Source organism: Salvelinus namaycush, unplaced genomic scaffold (assembly GCF_016432855.1).
Source record: "Salvelinus namaycush isolate Seneca unplaced genomic scaffold, SaNama_1.0 Scaffold596, whole genome shotgun sequence".
In the NCBI taxonomy this organism is placed as follows: domain Eukaryota; kingdom Metazoa; phylum Chordata; class Actinopteri; order Salmoniformes; family Salmonidae; genus Salvelinus; species Salvelinus namaycush.
The window spans coordinates 67436-89046 of NW_024061304.1; the positions used below are offsets into that span (position 1 = coordinate 67436).

Here is a 21611-nt window from a genome sequence, read left to right on the forward strand (position 1 = left end):
CCCTTCCGTCCCACGGGGGTGGAGTATCAGTTTCAACACAGCACCCTTCAGCCCCACGGGGGTGGAGTATCAGTTTCAACGCAGCACCCTTCCGCCCCACGGGGGTGGAGTATCAGTTTCAACGCAGCACCCTTCCGCCCCACGGGGGTGGAGTATCAGTTTCAACGCAGCATCCTTCAGCCCCACGGGGGTGGAGTATCAGTTTCAACGCAGCACCCTTCCGCCCCCCGGGGGTGGAGTATCAGTTTCAACGCAGCACCCTTCCGCACCACGGGGGTGGAGTATCAGTTTCAACGCAGCACCCTTCTTTCCCACGGGGGTGGAGTATCAGTTTCAACGCAGCACCCTTCCGCACCACGGGGGTGGAGTATCAGTTTCAACGCAGCACCCTTCTTTCCCACGGGGGTGGAGTATCAGTTTCAACGCAGCACCCTTCAGCCCCACGGGGGTGGATTATCAGTTTCAACGCAGCACCCTTCCGTCCCACGGGGGTGGATTATCAGTTTCAACGCAGCACCCTTCCGTCCCACGGGGGTGGAGTATCAGTTTCAACGCAGCACCCTTCCGCCCCACGGGGGGTGGAGTATCAGTTTCAACGCAGCACCCTTCAGCCCCACGGGGGGTGGAGTATCAGTTTCAACGCAGCACCCTTCCGCCCCACGGGGGGTGGAGTATCAGTTTCAACGCAGCACCCTTCAGCCCCACGGGGGTGGAGTATCAGTTTCAACGCAGCACCCTTCAGCCCCACGGGGGGTGGAGTATCAGTTTCAACGCAGCACCCTTCAGCCCCACGGGGGGTGGAGTATCAGTTTCAACGCAGCACCCTTCCGCCCCACGGGGGGTGGAGTATCAGTTTCAACGCAGCACCCTTCCGCCCCACGGGGGTGGAGTATCAGTTTCAACGCAGCACCCTTCCGTCCCACGGTGGTGGAGTTGACCAGTTGCGTGTGGTTTGAGCCTAGATGTTGATGGGCCTTTGTGCCTCATTTCTGTGCACTCTCCACAGCCTGTGACCAGTTCTCAGAGCTGTCTAGGTGGTCTCTGCCAGTCTGTTTTCCAGTGAATCGTTTGAATCATGACATGAGTAAAGACCTCACACTCCTGTCCCTCCCACTGATGGACACCTCTCCTCTTCTCTCACCTCTCCTCAGGCTGGCCATCCCAGTGCCTCAGGCATCCATGGACATATGACCTGGCCAGTTCTGAACCTCCTCTGTCCTCCAAAGAGAATACCTACTCATGCTGTTTAACACGCTGTTAATGAGCATCTTTAACCCAGCATGTATTCCTATGTGATAACATGGTAATATTATTATTTTTCTTAAATAAGACATGGGGACATTGAATGACAATTGGTGCATAAGATGAGTAGCTAGATGGAAACACAGGGCAATAGGCTGAAATGTGGCTAAAACCCAGATACAGAAAATAACTAGTGTAAAAGAATCAAATAAAAACTCAATTACGACAACACAATGAAAACAAAAACAGCCAATATACAGGAAAGGACAAAATGGTAGGAAATTAAAAAACTAAAATCTCACATTCATTATTAATGCATTGAGAACGGCGAATGGGCTTGTAGAATGCCAAGGCTAGGTCTCGCTAAATGTCATCAGAAGTTCAAATTAAATTGTCTGTACCGCCGAATACCCGAGGCCCTTGCCCCTTTGTCCTCTCCACGTAGCTTACATCCTTGGAAATGTTCTCTGAACACATTTGCACATACTGTAGGCTGCACCATGGTTTAAAGTGGCTTCCTCTCCTCGTCTTCTCCTTCATCTGACAATTTGAGGGTTGAAAGTATTGTTGGTAGTGTCTACTTGGAATTGGCATGAGTACAAATGAAGGCAAGGAGACGAGAAAAACGAGAGAACTACTTGAGATGCATGCCTGGAATCTGAATAACAACCAATAAGATCCTCTCTTCAAACAACAGTGCTCAACTCCAACTTCTTCTAACAAACGATTCTTCCAATTAAACATGATTTATTGTGATAAAAAAACACCAAAGAAATTCACTAGTATGGGTGAGCTGGTATTTGCAGTTGTATTTACACAACAAGTTTGGTTTCGTGATGTTTCAAGTCCAGTCTGAGGATTTAATTCACCTCAGAGCTGGGGTATTTTCAGGGTAAACTGTAAAGACTGGCAACCGGAGGGAAGTTTCTGCCTGAAAACATCTGGAAATGTTTGTTTTGGCTCCCATGAGCCGTTTCGCAAAACTGAGACGACTGTATATAAGGCGCTTTATCTCGCTAACACACTTCTCTCGCGACACAAAACACTCTTTTAGTTCATGTCCAAGGCACTTAGGGCTTGCTTTCATTATTTCTGCTGCCTGTTAACTCGCTCTTCTTCTGGTTCTAGTGAATGCTCGAGTTCAACTCGCTGCTGGCTTTTTGACTTCCAAGGTTAAGGAGGTTGATTTCAAGTCTGTATATTTGGCATGCTATGATGATTAGTCTACTGTCATAAGGATTCAGCAGCCCACAAGTGAGGACTTTTTGAGTGAGCACTTCTTTGCAATTTCTTGACTTGACAAGGTTTCCCAGTACAACTGCTTTCATTCTTGCTCTGCTCTCTCTCTCTCAGCCTAACTCTTTCTCTTTCTCTCTCACCATTTATGGTAAAAAATATGACGTGTACGGGGGAATGCAAACCTAGCCTATATATATTGGGCACATTTCAGTGCTGGCCTGGATGTCAAGCTAGCCCCATTTTTTCCATTGAATCTCACCAATGGATGTTTGTTTATGGAAACATGGCATCCGCACTGGGCTTGACTACTCTTTTGAATATCTCTTTTCCTCTCTAGTAGTTCTCTCTCTGTAGCTTTCCTTCCATTTAGTGCCTCTGGTGTTTGGACAAGTGTTTTCACTAAACACTTTATTTTCCCTCACTCCACATGTCACTGCTTCTCCAAGCGGTGGGTTATGATCAATTCCCTGATTAGCATGGAATAAGAGAATGTTCTTGTTTTTGTCCAGTTTAAACGCAATTCAATTTCCTGTCCATTTTTCTCTCTCGAGCAAATGGCCCTTTTTCCAGTCATACTTTGGCAGTGGATGTCTTTTTAAATTCCACATCTGAAATCACAACTCGGTGTGTCTCAGTGACTTTTTGACCTGTTTATCTTAATGCCTGACCTTTACTCAGGTCAGGGGTCATTATTCCTCATATTGGAGACCCACATGGTTTGTTTGCAGGCATTCTTTATTTTCTTCTAACCCGGTTCTAATATACCTCATTCAACTAGGCTTGAATATTCACTACATTGGTGTTAGAATGGCATCTGATATGGTATGTTAATACTGGGCTGGAACAAAATCCTGTACACCTTGTTGCTTTCTCCAGAACTGGGAGAACACTGCCTTAGGGACCACAATAACAGCCGTGTCTGCAAACAGAGATGTCCAGCCTGTGATGCCTTAGCAGGGGAAATTAAAAGGGAAGTGGACTTGTCTCACCCTTTAAACATCCCTGGTTAATAAATGCCTGCATAAAACTTAAAGCGTCAATCAGCAGTTGAAACGATAACAAAGCGTTTGCTAAAAAGCTGAGGGACGGGGCTGGAGAAATGGAACCACTCTCAAATTCATAGACGGCGCTATGGATGCAAGGACTGACCATCCATGATATTAAAATACTAGTTTTAACCATGTTTTGAGGTTATACAGTTTTTAGTTTTTACATTTACTTTGTTTACAAACATTGGAGTAAAGCTTATTGTGGGTTCTGATGGGGTAGGACAGTTGAACTAAGCTCCTGAGGCATTTCTACCTTATATTCTTTAAGAATCAGTGGGTCCATATTATTAATTTATAAGTCCATTTTTTTTGTAGCTAATGCAGCTTGCCTCTAAGGCTAAAACCATTAACTTTTCCTGCTGGATGGAACAGTTAGATTTGGCTCGGGATCTTGTTATTAAAGCGCTCTTGGCTGATGGCTGAAAAGCATTCAAACTCCTCTGTTTGTGTTTATTTCTTGGTTACACTATTTTCCTCACTCACCTTCTTGCTCTCTCTAGCTGCCTCTCTCAAACACACAAACATTGTAATTTCAACTATCGTGGGTCCGTGACTCGTGTCCTGTAATATAGGTATCTTATTGATACCGGCTCAGTTTCCTGCAGTTGGCTGCCTAGTGATTGCAACATTGGAATTATCCGATGTGAATAGTTGGCAACGATGTTTAGTTTCCAAGTGCTACTGAATAAGCTCAACTGAAATGCACCAATTACTCATGATCCACATTACTCTATAGCAATCCATTCCAAATCTTTATACTATACATGACAGGGCCGGCATATGTTGATCTGGCCTAGGGCCGCAGCAGAACTGCTAGGACCAGGCCTGAATAACACAATTTGCCTCTAATTTACTTGCTTTTGCAGCGGACCTTTGCCTGCTCAAAGTGAGCCGCTGCTGTTGGGAAGTCCAAACTGTCCAACTCCTTGGAGTAGCTTAATGTGCATCAGCCTCGTTACTGTGTCTTCGAGAAGGAGCGATCTGGAAGCCATCGGCCTCGTTACTGTGTCTTCGAGAGAGCGCGCTCTGGAAGCCATCTTTACTCTGTTTTGGAGAAAGAATCCCCTCTCGGGCTCAGTCCCTTATGGGAACCTCACATCTTTTGCGTGAGTGAAAATAGAAACACACATGAATTTCCCAGCAGCCTGAGGATTCATTAACCCATGCAGTATATTTGCCTTTGAAGTTAGAGCATGTTGCCTGGCATTTCCATCAATTGATAAAAAGCATTAGGCATTGGGCCGGCAACATTTTGGCTGACTTGATCGGCTTTTCATTTATTTTTTGGGTCCAAAAGCCAGCATTTACTGGCTAACGGAATCCCTGTGGCGCACATCCTCAAACACACATACACACACACACACACCCAATCGCACACCTCCTTCAACCCTCCGCCTCCTTAGCTGGGCCTAATTGTACAGCGTCATTTCATGGGTAAATTTACATGCACCTACTCACCTTCCACATATTTAGCCATGCCTAACTGTAAGGCATGTTGCGTGTTACATCTTAGCTTGTGGAGAGTTGTGTAAGCCTTTGATTCACCCCCATGCATTCCACACTTTCTTGGAGTTCTCAGAGTTCATTCTAAATGGCCCAACAAAGCAGAACGTGACGTTGAGGGCAGTGAACACGATGTACAGCACTCCCTTCCTCTCTGCCTTGCCTGCCTTTGTACGCACGCACACACACACACACACACGGGGTTCGCAGCTGTTTTGTCTCCTCGGCAACTTTCGCCATCAAAGGGGACTAGCCTTTCGAAACCTTTGTAAGGCCCAGCCTTTAGGTCACGTATAAAATGTGTTTCCATTTTGTCGGCAGACTTCACCGCATACCTGACACACAGCACCCCGAAGATCGGGTTCCCTGAGGTTTGCTCTCGCCATGGGAAAGCTTGCCAAGAGTGGAGGAGGAGGAGGAGTGGGAGAATGAAATGTAGGGCTGTCCTCTCGCTACCTCTGTCCTCCACCCATCCATCCCTTATTTTTATCTCAATGCTCTAGCTTGAGTTTTTATAGGGCAGAACTGATGCCTGAAGTGTGTGTGTCAGTGTACCAGGCAGACAGCTGACCCGGCCGCAGCACTGGCAGCCAGGCTTTAGTGACAAATGATCCTCCCCTATTCGGCCTGCTGCCTCCCACTACGAGCCTGGAAACTAAGCTATATAGCAACGTAGCTTAGCTACATACAGTGTATATATAAGTATAGCTCTGTACACACGTCTGGATTTAACTACACAGTTCTCCTTTCACTGTGTAAACTCATCTCAACTCTAACTGATGTGCTGATAAGAGTAGATGTTTGCCAGTTGGATTTGATAAGGGTTAAGTATATCAGTGTTTGGTAAATAGGAATTACAGTCTCTAGAAGCTTATTTCATGACATCCTCTGTAGCTCAATTGGTAGAGCATGGTGCTTGCTACTGCAAGATAGTGGGTTCAATTCCTGGGACCATCCATACATAAAATGTATGCCAGCATGACTAAGTCGAGTCGGGCTAAAAGCCTCTGCTAAATGGCATGTATTATTATATTGCATTGTTTACGTATTACATTATAAACTTTTTGTTATGGCGTGTTGTTGTACAGTGATGTTAGATAGGAGGAGGTATCATCTCCTTGTTGTACAGTGATGTTAGATAGGAGGTATCATCTCCTTGTTGTACAGTGATGTTAGATAGGAGATATCGTCTCCTTGTTGTACAGTGATGTTAGATAGGAGGTATCATCTCCTTGTTGTACAGTGATGTTAGATAGGAGGAGGTATCATCTCCTTGTTGTACAGTGATGTTAGATAGGAGGTATCATCTCCTTGTTGTACAGTGATGCTAGATAGGAGGTATCATCTCCTTGTTGTACAGTGATGTTAGATAGGAGGTATCATCTCCTTGTTGTACAGTGATGTTAGATAGGAGGAGGTATCATCTCCTTGTTGTACAGTGATGTTAGATAGGAGGTATCATCTCCTTGTTGTACAGTGATGCTAGATAGGAGATATCGTCTCCTTGTTGTACAGTGATGCTAGATAGGAGGAGGTATCGTCTCCTTGTTGTACAGTGATGTTAGATAGGAGGTATCATCTCCTTGTTGTACAGTGTTAGATAGGAGGAGGTATCATCTCCTTGTTGTACAGTGATGTTAGATAGGAGGTATCATCTCCTTGTTGTACAGTGATGCTAGATAGGAGGTATCATCTCCTTGTTGTACAGTGATGTTAGATAGGAGGTATCGTCTCCTTGTTGTACAGTGATGCTAGATAGGAGGTATCATCTCCTTGTTGTACAGTGTTAGATAGGAGGAGGTATCATCTCCTTGTTGTACAGTGATGTTAGATAGGAGGAGGTATCATCTCCTTGTTGTACAGTGATGTTAGATAGGAGGTATCGTCTCCTTGTTGTACAGTGATGCTAGATAGGAGGTATCATCTCCTTGTTGTACAGTGTTAGATAGGAGGAGGTATCATCTCCTTGTTGTACAGTGATGTTAGATAGGAGGAGGTATCATCTCCTTGTTGTACAGTGATGCTAGATAGGAGGAGGTATCGTCTCCTTGTTGTGCAGTGATGCTTGATAGGAGGTATCGTCTCCTTGTTGTACAGTGATGTTAGATAGGAGGTATCATCTCCTTGTTGTACAGTGATGTTAGATAGGAGGAGGTATCATCTCCTTGTTGTACAGTGATGTTAGATAGGAGGAGATATCGTCTCCTTGTTGTGCAGTGATGCTAGATAGGAGGTATCGTCTCCTTGTTGTACAGTGATGCTAGATAGGAGGTATCGTCTCCTTGTTGTACAGTGATGCTAGATAGGAGGTATCATCTCCTTGTTGTACAGTGATGTTAGATAGGAGATATCGTCTCCTTGTTGTACAGTGATGTTAGATAGGAGGTATCGTCTCCTTGTTGTACAGTGATGCTAGATAGGAGGTATCGTCTCCTTGTTGTACAGTGATGCTAGATAGGAGATAGCGTCTCCTTGTTGTACAGTGATGCTAGATAGGAGGAGGTATCGTCTCCTTGTTGTACAGTGATGTTAGATAGGAGGTATCGTCTCCTTGTTGTGCAGTGTTAGATAGGAGGTATCGTCTCCTTGTTGTACAGTGATGTTAGATAGGAGGTATCGTCTCCTTGTTGTACAGTGATGTTAGATAGGAGGTATCGTCTCCTTGTTGTACAGTGATGTTAGATAGGAGGTATCGTCTCCTTGTTGTACTGTGATGTTAGATAGGAGGTATCGTCTCCTTGTTGTACAGTGATGCTAGATAGGAGGTATCATCTCCTTGTTGTACAGTGATGTTAGATAGGAGGTATCGTCTCCTTGTTGTACAGTGATGTTAGATAGGAGGTATCGTCTCCTTGTTGTACAGTGATGCTAGATAGGAGGTATCATCTCCTTGTTGTACAGTGATGCTAGATAGGAGATATCGTCTCCTTGTTGTACAGTGATGCTAGATAGGAGATATCGTCTCCTTGTTGTACAGTGATGCTAGATAGGAGGTATCGTCTCCTTGTTGTACAGTGATGCTAGATAGGAGGTATCGTCTCCTTGTTGTACAGTGATGCTAGATAGGAGGTATCGTCTCCTTGTTGTACAGTGATGCTAGATAGGAGGTATCGTCTCCTTGTTGTACAGTGATGCTTGATAGGAGATATCGCCTCCTTGTTGTACAGTGATGCTAGATAGGAGATATCGTCTCCTTGTTGTACAGTGATGCTAGATAGGAGGTATCATCTCCTTGTTGTACAGTGATGTTAGATAGGAGGAGGTATCGTCTCCTTGTTGTACAGTGATAGATAGGAGGAGGTATCATCTCCTTGTTGTGCAGTGATGTTAGATAGGAGGAGGTATCATCTCCTTGTTGTGCAGTGATAGATAGGAGGAGGTATCATCTCCTTGTTGTACAGTGATGTTAGATAGGAGGTATCGTCTCCTTGTTGTACAGTGATGTTAGATAGGAGGAGGTATCATCTCCTTGTTGTGCAGTGATGTTAGATAGGAGGAGGTATCATCTCCTTGTTGTGCAGTGATAGATAGGAGGAGGTATCATCTCCTTGTTGTGCAGTGATGTTAGATAGGAGGTATCGTCTCCTTGTTGTACAGTGATGTTAGATAGGAGGTATCGTCTCCTTGTTGTGCAGTGATGTTAGATAGGAGGTATCATCTCCTTGTTGTACAGTGATGTTAGATAGGAGGTATCATCTCCTTGTTGTACAGTGATGTTAGATAGGAGATATCGTCTCCTTGTTGTACAGTGATGTTAGATAGGAGGTATCGTCTCCTTGTTGTGCAGTGATGTTAGATAGGAGGTATCATCTCCTTGTTGTGCAGTGATGTTAGATAGGAGGAGGTATCGTCTCCTTGTTGTGCAGTGATGTTAGATAGGAGGAGGTATCGTCTCCTTGTTGTACAGTGATGTTAGATAGGAGGTATCATCTCCTTGTTGTACAGTGATGTTAGATAGGAGGTATCGTCTCCTTGTTGTGCAGTGATGTTAGATAGGAGGAGGTATCGTCTCCTTGTTGTACAGTGATGTTAGATAGGAGGTATCATCTCCTTGTTGTGCAGTGATGTTAGATAGGAGGAGGTATCATCTCCTTGTTGTGCAGTGATGTTAGATAGGAGGAGGTATCGTCTCCTTGTTGTGCAGTGATGTTAGATAGGAGGAGGTATCGTCTCCTTGTTGTACAGTGATGTTAGATAGGAGGTATCATCTCCTTGTTGTACAGTGATGTTAGATAGGAGGTATCGTCTCCTTGTTGTACAGTGATGTTAGATAGGAGGTATCGTCTCCTTGTTGTACAGTGATGTTAGATAGGAGATATCGTCTCCTTGTTGTACAGTGATGTTAGATAGGAGGAGATATCGTCTCCTTGTTGTACAGTGATGTTAGATAGGAGGAGATATCGTCTCCTTGTTGTACAGTGATGTTAGATAGGAGGAGGTATCGTCTCCTTGTTGTACAGTGATGTTAGATAGGAGGAGGTATCGTCTCCTTGTTGTACAGTGATGTTAGATAGGAGATATCGTCTCCTTGTTGTACAGTGATGCTAGATAGGAGGTATCGTCTCCTTGTTGTACAGTGATGCTAGATAGGAGATATTGTCTCCTTGTTGTACAGTGATGCTTGATAGGAGGTATCGTCTCCTTGTTGTACAGTGATGCTTGATAGGAGGTATCGTCTCCTTGTTGTACAGTGATGTTAGATAGGAGGTATCATCTCCTTGTTGTACAGTGATGTTAGATAGGAGGTATCGTCTCCTTGTTGTACAGTGATGTTAGATAGGAGGTATCATCTCCTTGTTGTACAGTGATGTTAGATAGGAGGTATCGTCTCCTTGTTGTACAGTGATGTTAGATAGGAGATATCGTCTCCTTGTTGTACAGTGATGCTAGATAGGAGGTATCGTCTCCTTGTTGTACAGTGATGCTAGATAGGAGGTATCGTCTCCTTGTTGTGCAGTGATGTTAGATAGGAGGAGATATCTTCTCCTTGTTGTACAGTGATGTTAGATAGGAGGAGATATCTTCTCCTTGTTGTACAGTGTTGTTAGATAGGAGATATCTTCTCCTTGTTGTACAGTGATGCTAGATAGGAGATATCGTCTCCTTGTTGTACAGTGATGCTAGATAGGAGGTATCGTCTCCTTGTTGTACAGTGATGCTAGATAGGAGGTATCGTCTCCTTGTTGTGCAGTGATGTTAGATAGGAGATATCGTCTCCTTGTTGTACAGTGATGTTAGATAGGAGGTATCGTCTCCTTGTTGTGCAGTGATGTTAGATAGGAGGAGGTATCATCTCCTTGTTGTACAGTGATGTTAGATAGGAGGAGATATCTTCTCCTTGTTGTACAGTGTTGTTAGATAGGAGATATCGTCTCCTTGTTGTACAGTGATGCTAGATAGGAGATATCGTCTCCTTGTTGTACAGTGATGCTAGATAGGAGATATCGTCTCCTTGTTGTACAGTGATGCTAGATAGGAGGTATCGTCTCCTTGTTGTACAGTGATGTTAGATAGGAGGTATCGTCTCCTTGTTGTGCAGTGATGTTAGATAGGAGATATCGTCTCCTTGTTGTACAGTGATGTTAGATAGGAGGTATCGTCTCCTTGTTGTGCAGTGTTAGATAGGAGGAGGTATCATCTCTTTGTTGTACAGTGATGTTAGGATGTATCATCTCCTTGTTGTACAGTGATGTTAGATAGGAGGAGATATCATCTCCTTGTTGTGCAGTGATGCTAGATAGGAGGTATCGTCTCCTTGTTGTACAGTGATGTTAGATAGGAGATATCGTCTCCTTGTTGTACAGTGATGCTAGATAGGAGGTATCGTCTCCTTGTTGTACAGTGATGCTAGATAGGAGGTATCGTCTCCTTGTTGTACAGTGATGTTAGATAGGAGGTATCGTATCCTTGTTGTACAGTGATGTTAGATAGGAGATATCGTCTCCTTGTTGTACAGTGATGCTAGATAGGAGGTATCGTCTCCTTGTTGTACAGTGATGCTAGATAGGAGATATTGTCTCCTTGTTGTACAGTGATGCTAGATAGGAGGTATCGTCTCCTTGTTGTACAGTGATGCTAGATAGGAGATATTGTCTCCTTGTTGTTCAGTGATGCTAGATCGGAGATATCGTCTCCTTGTTGTACAGTGATGCTAGATAGGAGGAGATATCGTCTCCTTGTTGTACTGTGATGTTAGATAGGAGATATCGTCTCCTTGTTGTACAGTGATGCTAGATAGGAGGTATCGTCTCCTTGTTGTACAGTGATGCTAGATAGGAGGTATCGTCTCCTTGTTGTACAGTGATGTTAGATAGGAGGAGGTATCGTATCCTTGTTGTACAGTGATGTTAGATAGGAGATATCGTCTCCTTGTTGTACAGTGATGCTAGATAGGAGGTATCGTCTCCTTGTTGTACAGTGATGCTAGATAGGAGATATTGTCTCCTTGTTGTACAGTGATGCTAGATAGGAGGTATCGTCTCCTTGTTGTACAGTGATGCTAGATAGGAGATATTGTCTCCTTGTTGTTCAGTGATGCTAGATAGGAGATATCGTCTCCTTGTTGTACAGTGATGCTAGATAGGAGGAGATATCGTCTCCTTGTTGTACAGTGATGTTAGATAGGAGGTATCATCTCCTTGTTGTACAGTGATGCTAGATAGGAGATATCGTCTCCTTGTTGTACAGTGATGCTAGATAGGAGGTATCGTCTCCTTGTTGTACAGTGATGTTAGATAGGAGGTATCGTCTCCTTGTTGTACAGTGATGTTAGATAGGAGGTATCATCTCCTTGTTGTACAGTGATGTTAGATAGGAGGTATCATCTCCTTGTTGTGCAGTGATGTTAGATAGGAGGTATCGTCTCCTTGTTGTGCAGTGATGTTAGATAGGAGATATCGTCTCCTTGTTGTACAGTGATGCTAGATAGGAGGTATCGTCTCCTTGTTGTACAGTGATGTTAGATAGGAGGTATCGTCTCCTTGTTGTACAGTGATGTTAGATAGGAGGTATCATCTCCTTGTTGTACAGTGTTAGATAGGAGGTATCATCTCCTTGTTGTACAGTGTTAGATAGGAGGTATCATCTCCTTGTTGTGCAGTGATGTTAGATAGGAGGTATCGTCTCCTTGTTGTGCAGTGATGTTAGATAGGAGATATCGTCTCCTTGTTGTACAGTGATGTTAGATAGGAGGTATCGTCTCCTTGTTGTGCAGTGATGTTAGATAGGAGGTATCATCTCCTTGTTGTACAGTGATGTTAGATAGGAGGAGATATCTTCTCCTTGTTGTACAGTGTTGTTAGATAGGAGATATCGTCTCCTTGTTGTACAGTGATGCTAGATAGGAGATATCGTCTCCTTGTTGTACAGTGATGCTAGATAGGAGGTATCGTCTCCTTGTTGTACAGTGATGTTAGATAGGAGGTATCGTCTCCTTGTTGTGCAGTGATGTTAGATAGGAGATATCGTCTCCTTGTTGTACAGTGATGTTAGATAGGAGGTATCGTCTCCTTGTTGTGCAGTGTTAGATAGGAGGTATCATCTCTTTGTTGTACAGTGATGTTAGGATGTATCATCTCCTTGTTGTACAGTGATGTTAGATAGGAGGAGGTATCGTATCCTTGTTGTACAGTGATGTTAGATAGGAGGAGGTATCGTATCCTTGTTGTACAGTGATGTTAGATAGGAGATATCGTCTCCTTGTTGTACAGTGATGCTAGATAGGAGGTATCGTCTCCTTGTTGTACAGTGATGCTAGATAGGAGGTATCGTCTCCTTGTTGTACAGTGATGTTAGATAGGAGGAGGTATCGTATCCTTGTTGTACAGTGATGTTAGATAGGAGATATCGTCTCCTTGTTGTACAGTGATGCTAGATAGGAGGTATCGTCTCCTTGTTGTACAGTGATGCTAGATAGGAGATATTGTCTCCTTGTTGTACAGTGATGCTAGATAGGAGGTATCGTCTCCTTGTTGTACAGTGATGCTAGATAGGAGATATTGTCTCCTTGTTGTTCAGTGATGCTAGATAGGAGATATCGTCTCCTTGTTGTACAGTGATGCTAGATAGGAGGAGATATCGTCTCCTTGTTGTACAGTGATGCTAGATAGGAGGTATCGTCTCCTTGTTGTACAGTGATGTTAGATAGGAGGTATCATCTCCTTGTTGTGCAGTGATGTTAGATAGGAGGTATCGTCTCCTTGTTGTACAGTGATGTTAGATAGGAGGTATCATCTCCTTGTTGTACAGTGATGTTAGATAGGAGGTATCATCTCCTTGTTGTGCAGTGATGTTAGATAGGAGGAGGTATCGTCTCCTTGTTGTGCAGTGATGTTAGATAGGAGGTATCGTCTCCTTGTTGTGCAGTGATGTTAGATAGGAGGAGATATCGTCTCCTTGTTGTGCAGTGATGTTAGGAGGTATCGTCTCCTTGTTGTGCAGTGTTAGATAGGAGGAGGTATCGTCTCGTTGTACAGTGATGTTAGATAGGAGGAGATATCGTCTCCTTGTTGTGCAGTGATGTTAGATAGGAGGTATCGTCTCCTTGTTGTACAGTGATGTTAGATAGGAGGAGGTATCGTCTCCTTGTTGTACAGTGATGTTAGATAGGAGATATCGTCTCCTTGTTGTACAGTGATGCTAGATAGGAGGTATCGTCTCCTTGTTGTACAGTGATGTTAGATAGGAGGTATCGTCTCCTTGTTGTACAGTGATGCTAGATAGGAGATATTGTCTCCTTGTTGTACAGTGATGTTAGATAGGAGGTATCATCTCCTTGTTGTACAGTGATGTTAGATAGGAGGTATCGTCTCCTTGTTGTGAATTGATGTTAGGAGGTATCGTCTCCTTGTTGTGCAGTGATGTTAGATAGGAGGTATCATCTCCTTGTTTTACAGTGATGTTTGATAGGAGGAGGTATCATCTCCTTGTTTTACAGTGATGTTTGATAGGAGGAGGTATCGTCTCCTTGTTGTACAGTGATGTTAGATAGGAGGAGATATCGTCTCCTTGTTGTACAGTGATGTTAGATAGGAGGAGATATCGTCTCCTTGTTGTACAGTGATGTTAGATAGGAGGTATCGTCTCCTTGTTGTACAGTGTTGTTAGATAGGAGGTATCGTCTCCTTGTTGTACAGTGTTGTTAGATAGGAGGTATCATCTCCTTGTTGTACAGTGATGTTAGATAGGAGATATCGTCTCCTTGTTGTACAGTGATGTTAGATAGGAGGTATCGTCTCCTTGTTGTACAGTGATGTTAGATAGGAGGTATCGTCTCCTTGTTGTACAGTGATGTTAGATAGGAGGTATCGTCTCCTTGTTGTACAGTGATGTTAGATAGGAGGTATCGTCTCCTTGTTGTACAGTGATGTTAGATAGGAGGTATCGTCTCCTTGTTGTACAGTGATGTTAGATAGGAGGCATCGTCTCCTTGTTGTGCAGTGATGTTAGATAGGAGGCATCGTCTCCTTGTTGTACAGTGATGTTAGATAGGAGGTATCGTCTCCTTGTTGTGCAGTGATGTTAGATAGGAGGTATCGTCTTCTTGTTGTACAGTGATGTTAGATAGGAGGCATCGTCTCCTTGTTGTGCAGTGATGTTAGATAGGAGGTATCGTCTCCTTGTTGTGCAGTGATGTTAGATAGGAGGTATCGTCTCCTTGTTGTGCAGTGATGTTAGATAGGAGGTATCGTCTTCTTGTTGTACAGTGATGTTAGATAGGAGGTATCGTCTCCTTGTTGTGCAGTGATGTTAGATAGGAGGAGGTATCGTCTCCTTGTTGTGCAGTGATGTTAGATAGGAGGTATCGTCTCCTTGTTGTACAGTGATGTTAGATAGGAGGAGGTATCGTCTCCTTGTTGTACAGTGATGTTAGATAGGAGGAGGTATCGTCTCCTTGTTGTACAGTGATGTTAGATAGGAGGAGGTATCGTCTCCTTGTTGTACAGTGATGTTAGATAGGAGGAGGTATCGTCTCCTTGTTGTACAGTGATGCTAGATAGGAGATATCGTCTCCTTGTTGTACAGTGATGTTAGATAGGAGGAGGTATCGTCTCCTTGTTGTACAGTTATGTCATGTTGGGTCAGATATCTCCTAGGAGGAGGACGACGGTGGTAGTCTAGGTCAGATATCTCCTAGGAGGAGGATTACTGTAGTAGTCTGGGTCAGATATCTCCTAGGAGGATGATGACGGTGGTAGTCTGGGTCAGATATCTCCTAGGAGGAGGATTACTGTAGTAGTCTGGGTCAGATATCTCCTAGGAGGAGGATTACTGTAGTAGTCTGGGTCAGATATTTCCGAGGAGGATGACGACGGTGGTAGTCTGGGTCAGATATTTCCTAGGAGGATGATGACGGTAGTAGTCTGGGTCAGATATCTCCTAGGAGGATGATGACGGTATTAGTCTGGGTCATATCTCCTAGGAGGATGATGACGGTAGTAGTCTGGGTCAGATATCTCCTAGGAGGATGATGACGGTAGTAGTCTGGGTCAGATATCTCCTAGGAGGATGATGACGGTAGTAGTCTGGGTCAGATATCTCCTAGGAGGATGATGACGGTAGTAGTCTGGGTCAGATATCTCCTAGGCGGATGATGATGGTGGTAGTCTGGGTCAGATATCTCCTAGGAGGAGGAGGAGGACTGTAGTAGTCTGGGTCAGATATCTCCTAGGAGGATGACAACGGTGGTAGTCTGGGTCAGATATCTCCGAGGAGGATGATGACTGTAGTAGTCTGGGTCAGATATCTCCTAGGAGGAGGATTACTGTAGTAGTCTGGGTCAGATATCTCCTAGGAGGATGATGACGGTAGTAGTCTGGGTCAGATATCTCCTGGAAGGATGATGACGGTAGTAGTCTGGGTCAGATATTTCCTAGGAGGATGATGACGGTAGTAGTCTGGGTCAGATATCTCCTAGGACGAGGATGACGACGGTGGTAGTCTGGGTCAGATATCTCCTAGGAGGATGATGACGGTAGTAGTCTGGGTCATATCTCCTAGGAGGAGGATGACGGTGGTAGTCTGGGTCAGATATCTCCTAGGAGGAGGATGACTGTAGTAGTCTGGGTCAGATATTTCCTAGGAGGATGATGACGGTGGTAGTCTGGGTCAGATATCTCCTAGGAGGATGATGACGGTGGTAGTCTGGGTCAGATATCTCCTAGGAGGAGGGTGACTGTAGTAGTCTGGGTCAGATATCTCCTAGGAGGAAGATGACGGTGGTAGTCTGGGTCAGATATCTCCTAGGAGGAGGATGACTGTAGTAGTCTGGGTCAGATATTTCCTAGGAGGATGATGACGGTGGTAGTCTGGGTCAGATATCTCCTAGGAGGAGGATGACTGTAGTAGTCTGGGTCAGATATCTCCTAGGAGGAGGATGACTGTAGTAGTCTGGGTCAGATATTTCCTAGGAGGATGATGACGGTGGTAGTCTAGGTCAGATATCTCCTAGGAGGAGGATGACTGTAGTAGTCTGGGTCAGATATCTCCTAGGAGGATGATGACGGTAGTAGTCTGGGTCAGATATCTCCTAGGAGGATGATGACGGTAGTAGTCTGGGTCAGATATCTCCTAGGAGGATGATGACGGTAGTAGTCTGGGTCAGATATCTCCTAGGAGGATGATGACGGTAGTAGTCTGGGTCAGATATCTCCTAGGAGGATGATGACGGTAGTAGTCTGGGTCAGATATTTCCTAGGAGGATGATGACGGTATTAGTCTGGGTCAGATATTTCCTAGGAGGATGATGACGGTAGTAGTCTGGGTCAGATATCTCCTAGGAGGATGATGACGGTAGTAGTCTGGGTCAGATATTTCCTAGGAGGATGATGACGGTATTAGTCTGGGTCAGATATTTCCTAGGAGGATGATGACGGTATTAGTCTGGGTCAGATATTTCCTAGGAGGATGATGACGGTAGTAGTCTGGGTCAGATATCTCCTAGGAGGATGATGACGGTGGTAGTCTGGGTCAGATATCTCCTAGGAGGAGGATGACTGTAGTAGTCTGGGTCAGATATTTCCTAGGAGGATGATGACGGTGGTAGTCTGGGTCAGATATCTCCTAGGAGGAGGATGACTGTAGTAGTCTGGGTCAGATATCTCCTAGGAGGAGGATGACTGTAGTAGTCTGGGTCAGATATTTCCTAGGAGGATGATGACGGTGGTAGTCTAGGTCAGATATCTCCTAGGAGGATGATGACGGTAGTAGTCTGGGTCAGATATTTCCTAGGAGGATGATGACGGTAGTAGTCTGGGTCAGATATCTTCTAGGAGGATGATGACGGTAGTAGACTGGGTCAGATATCTCCTAGGAGGATGATGACTGTAGTAGTCTGGGTCAGATATCTCCTAGGAGCATGATTACGGTAGTAGTCTGGGTCAGATATTTCCTAGGAGGATGATGACGGTAGTAGTCTGGGTCAGATATCTCCTAGGAGGATGATGACGGTAGTAGTCTGGGTCAGATATTTCCTAGGAGGATGATGACGGTATTAGTCTGGGTCAGATATTTCCTAGGAGGATGATGACGGTATTAGTCTGGGTCAGATATTTCCTAGGAGGATGATGACGTTAGTAGTCTGGGTCAGATATCTCCTAGGAGGATGATGACGGTGGTAGTCTGGGTCAGATATCTCCTAGGAGGATGATGACGGTAGTAGTCTGGGTCAGATATCTTCTCGGAGGATGATGACGGTGGTAGTCTGGGTCAGATATCTCCTAGGAGGAGGATGACTGTAGTAGTCTGGGTCAGATATCTCCTAGGAGGATGAGGACGGTAGTAGTCTGGGTCAGATATCTCCTAGGAGGATGATGACGGTAGTAGTCTGGGTCAGATATTTCCTAGGAGGATGATGACGGTAGTAGTCTGGGTCAGATATCTCCTAGGAGGAGGATGACTGTAGTAGTCTGGGTCAGATATCTCCTAGGAGGATGAGGACGGTAGTAGTCTGGGTCAGATATCTCCTAGGAGGATGAGGACGGTAGTAGTCTGGGTCAGATATCTCCTAGGAGGATGATGACGGTAGTAGTCTGGGTCAGATATCTCCTAGGAGGAGGATTACTGTAGTAGTCTGGGTCAGATATTTCCTAGGAGGATGATGACGGTAGTAGTCTGGGTCAGATATCTCCTAGGAGGATGAGGACGGTAGTAGTCTGGGTCAGATATCTCCTAGGACGAGGATGACGGTGGTAGTCTAGGTCAGATATCTTCTCGGAGGATGATGACGGTGGTAGTCTGGGTCAGATATTTCCTAGGCGGATGATGATGGTGGTCGTCTGGGTCAGATATCTCCTAGGAGGATGATGATGGTGGTAGTCTGGGTCAGATATCTCCTAGGCGGATGATGACGGTGGTAGTCTGGGTCTGATATATTAACCTTATTTTGTTTCTTTCCTTTTTTTATCACCCCCTTTCCTTCATCTCCTTGTCCACAACTCGTTCTGTCTATTCCCCCCATCTTCTCTCTTCTAACCCCTCTCTCCTAATCTCTCGCCTAACCCCTCTCTCCAGGTATGGAGTGGCCCCAGAGAACATCATCCTGTATGGCCAGAGCATCGGCACGGTACCCACGGTGGATCTGGCAGCGCGCTACGAGTGTGCCGCCGTCATCCTGCACTCACCTCTTATGTCCGGCCTGCGAGTGGCCTTCCCTGACACGCGCAAGACCTACTGCTTCGACGCCTTCCCCAGGTGGGTTATTATGGGGTGAGATGGGGTAGTAGTGGGTCGGTGGAAGTAGATGGAGTCTAGGGACAGAGGGATGGGATGTTGGATGTGTTAGCTTTCCTGGCCTGTTGTCTTTGACTGACTGACAGTTGAAATACAGCCATGTGCCACAGCCCGGATTTTGGGTAGGTAGTGTTATCTCTCTCCTGCAGGGTGCTGATTTGATTTGATTTGGATCTCTTTTAGTCCTCATTTGGACTAATCTTCCAAGAGTCCTTATACATTAAAATACAATTTATAATATGAACACATTTTCACATATAACACACTATTACAAACATACATAATGACCCAATAAATACTCAATCTAAAGAATATTGATTCTTCATCTACTATAGTCCCACAACATTTTTATGTATTATATTTAAATTGTTTTAAAATAATGTTTAAATGTATATATTGAAAGGTTTCTAGTTTGCTCAGTTAATTTATTCCATTTCTTTATTGCTCTAAATCGAAATGTTATTTTGCCTATTTCTTTTCTGTCTGGATAACGCATAGATGGTAGACAATCTATTCCTAGTATTTACGGAATGTCTGTCTCTTACCAACTGAATACCGTTGTGAATAGAACTTGGCCGTTTTAAATTATGTATATTATGAAATAAAATAAGCATGTTTTTTCCAATTATTTTGTCGATTGATGACCAACCAAGAACATTGAGCATGACTCCAACAGAAGAACCACATCTCCACCTTAAAACAATCCTTGCTGCTTTGTTCTGTGCATTCTGCAGCCTCCTAACTTCACTTGATGATGCATTTCCCCAGACCACAGAACAGTAGTTCACCTGACTCTCAATTAATGCTTGTGTTATTTGCTGAAGAATTTGTCCTGGTAAATATTTAGCTATCCTTCTGATTATGCATGCTGTTTTAATACTTTGTTTTACATAGATTAGTTATTTGAGACGACCATGATAAGCAGTTGTCTAGCTGCACTCCCAATAGTTTGATTTCTGCCACTTCTTCAATTTGTACTCCTCCCATACTTAATTGTATCCCATGCTGTTTTGGCCTTTTCCTAGTTGAACAGACCAACATAACTATGGTTTTCTTGGTGTTTAAAACAAGTTTGTTTTGGCAAACCCACTCCCTAATATTCTCCAAATCTCCTTGTAAAGCCTGTTGAACCGATTGTCTTGCTGCATAAATTGTAGTATCATCTGCAAATATAGTAGCTTGAGTTTCAACTAAGGCATAGGGAAGGTCGTTGGTATATACACTGCTCAAAAAAATAAAGGGAACACTTAAACAAAACAATGTAACTCCAAGTCAATCACACTTCTGTGAAATCAAACTGTCCACTTAGGAAGCAACACTGATTGACAATAAATTTCACATGCTGTTGTGTAAATGGAATAGACAAAAGGTGGAAATTATAGGCAATTAGCAAGACACCCCCAATAAAGGAGTGGTTCTGCAGGTGGTGACCACAGACCACTTCTCAGTTCCTATGCTTCCTGGCTGATGTTTTGGTCACTTTTGAATGCTGGCGGTGCTTTCACTCTAGTGGTAGCATGAGACGGAGTCTACAACCCACACAAGTGGCTCAGGTAGTGCAGCTCATCCAGGATGGCACATCAATGCGAGCTGTGGCAAGAAGGTTTGCTGTGTCTGTCAGCGTAGTGTCCAGAGCATGGAGGCGCTACCAGGAGTCAGGCCAGTACATCAGGAGACGTGGAGGAGGGCAACAACCCAGCAGCAGGACCGCTACCTCTGCCTTTGTGCAAGGAGGAGCAGGAGGAGCACTGCCAGAGCCCTGCAAAATGACCTCCAGCAGGCCACAAATGTGCATGTGTCTGCTCAAACGGTCAGAAACAGACTCCATGAGGGTGGTATGAGGGCCCGACGTCCACAGGTGGGGGTTGTGCTTACAGCCCAACACCATGCAGGACGTTTGGCATTTGCCAGAGAACACCAAGATTGGCAAATTCGCCACTGGCGCCCTGTGCTCTTCACAAATGAAAGCAGGTTCACACTGAGCACGTGACAGAGTCTGGAGACGCCGTGGAGAACGTTCTGCTGCCTGCAACATCCTCCAGCATGACCGATTTGGCGGTGGGTCAGTCATGGTGTGGGGTGGCATTTCTTTGGGGGCCGCACAGCCCTCCATGTGCTCGCCAGAGGTAGCCTGACTGCCATTAGGTACCGAGATGAGATCCTCAGACCCCTTGTGAGACCATATGCTGGTGCGGTTGGCCCTGGGTTCCTCCTAATGCAAGACAATGCTAGACCTCATGTGGCTGGAGTGTGTCAGCAGTTCCTGCAAGAGGAAGGCATTGATGCTATGGACTGGCCCGCCCGTTCCCCAGACCTGAATCCAATTGAGCACATCTGGGACATCATGTCTCGCTCCATCCACCAACGCCACGTTGCACCACAGACTGTCCAGGAGTTGGCGGATGCTTTAGTCCAGGTCTGGGAGGAGATCCCTCAGGAGACCATCCGCTACCTCATCAGGAGCATGCCCAGGCATTGTAGGGAGGTCATACAGGCACGTGGAGTCCACACACACTACTGAGCCTCATTTTGACTTGTTTTAAGGACATTACATCAAAGTTGGATCAGCCTGTAGTGTGGTTTTCCACTTTAATTTTGAGTGTGACTCCAAATCCAGACCTCCATGGGTTGATAAATTAGATTTCCATTGATCATTTTTGTGTGATTTTGTTGTCAGCACATTCAACTATGTAAAGAAAAAAGTATTTAATAAGAATATTTCATTCATTCAGATCTAGGATGTGTTATTTTAGTGTTCCCTTTATTTTTTTGAGCAGTGTATTAAATAAAGAAGTGGCCCAAGGCAGCTGCCCTGCGGTATTCCACCGTTTAACACATGAGGGGAAGAAA

At 44.7% G+C, this 21611-nt stretch overlaps 1 protein-coding gene across 1 annotated transcript in view; it reads left to right on the plus strand.

The window, feature by feature from the left end:
- The window catches only part of LOC120041966 (alpha/beta hydrolase domain-containing protein 17C), a 50980-nt gene that overhangs the window by 16671 nt on the left and 12698 nt on the right, over positions 1–21611 (plus strand). The window contains exon 2 of the mRNA XM_038986841.1: positions 18543–18722. Coding sequence (XP_038842769.1) covers positions 18543–18722 — 180 coding nt within the window. The remainder of the gene's footprint in view (positions 1–18542; positions 18723–21611) is intronic.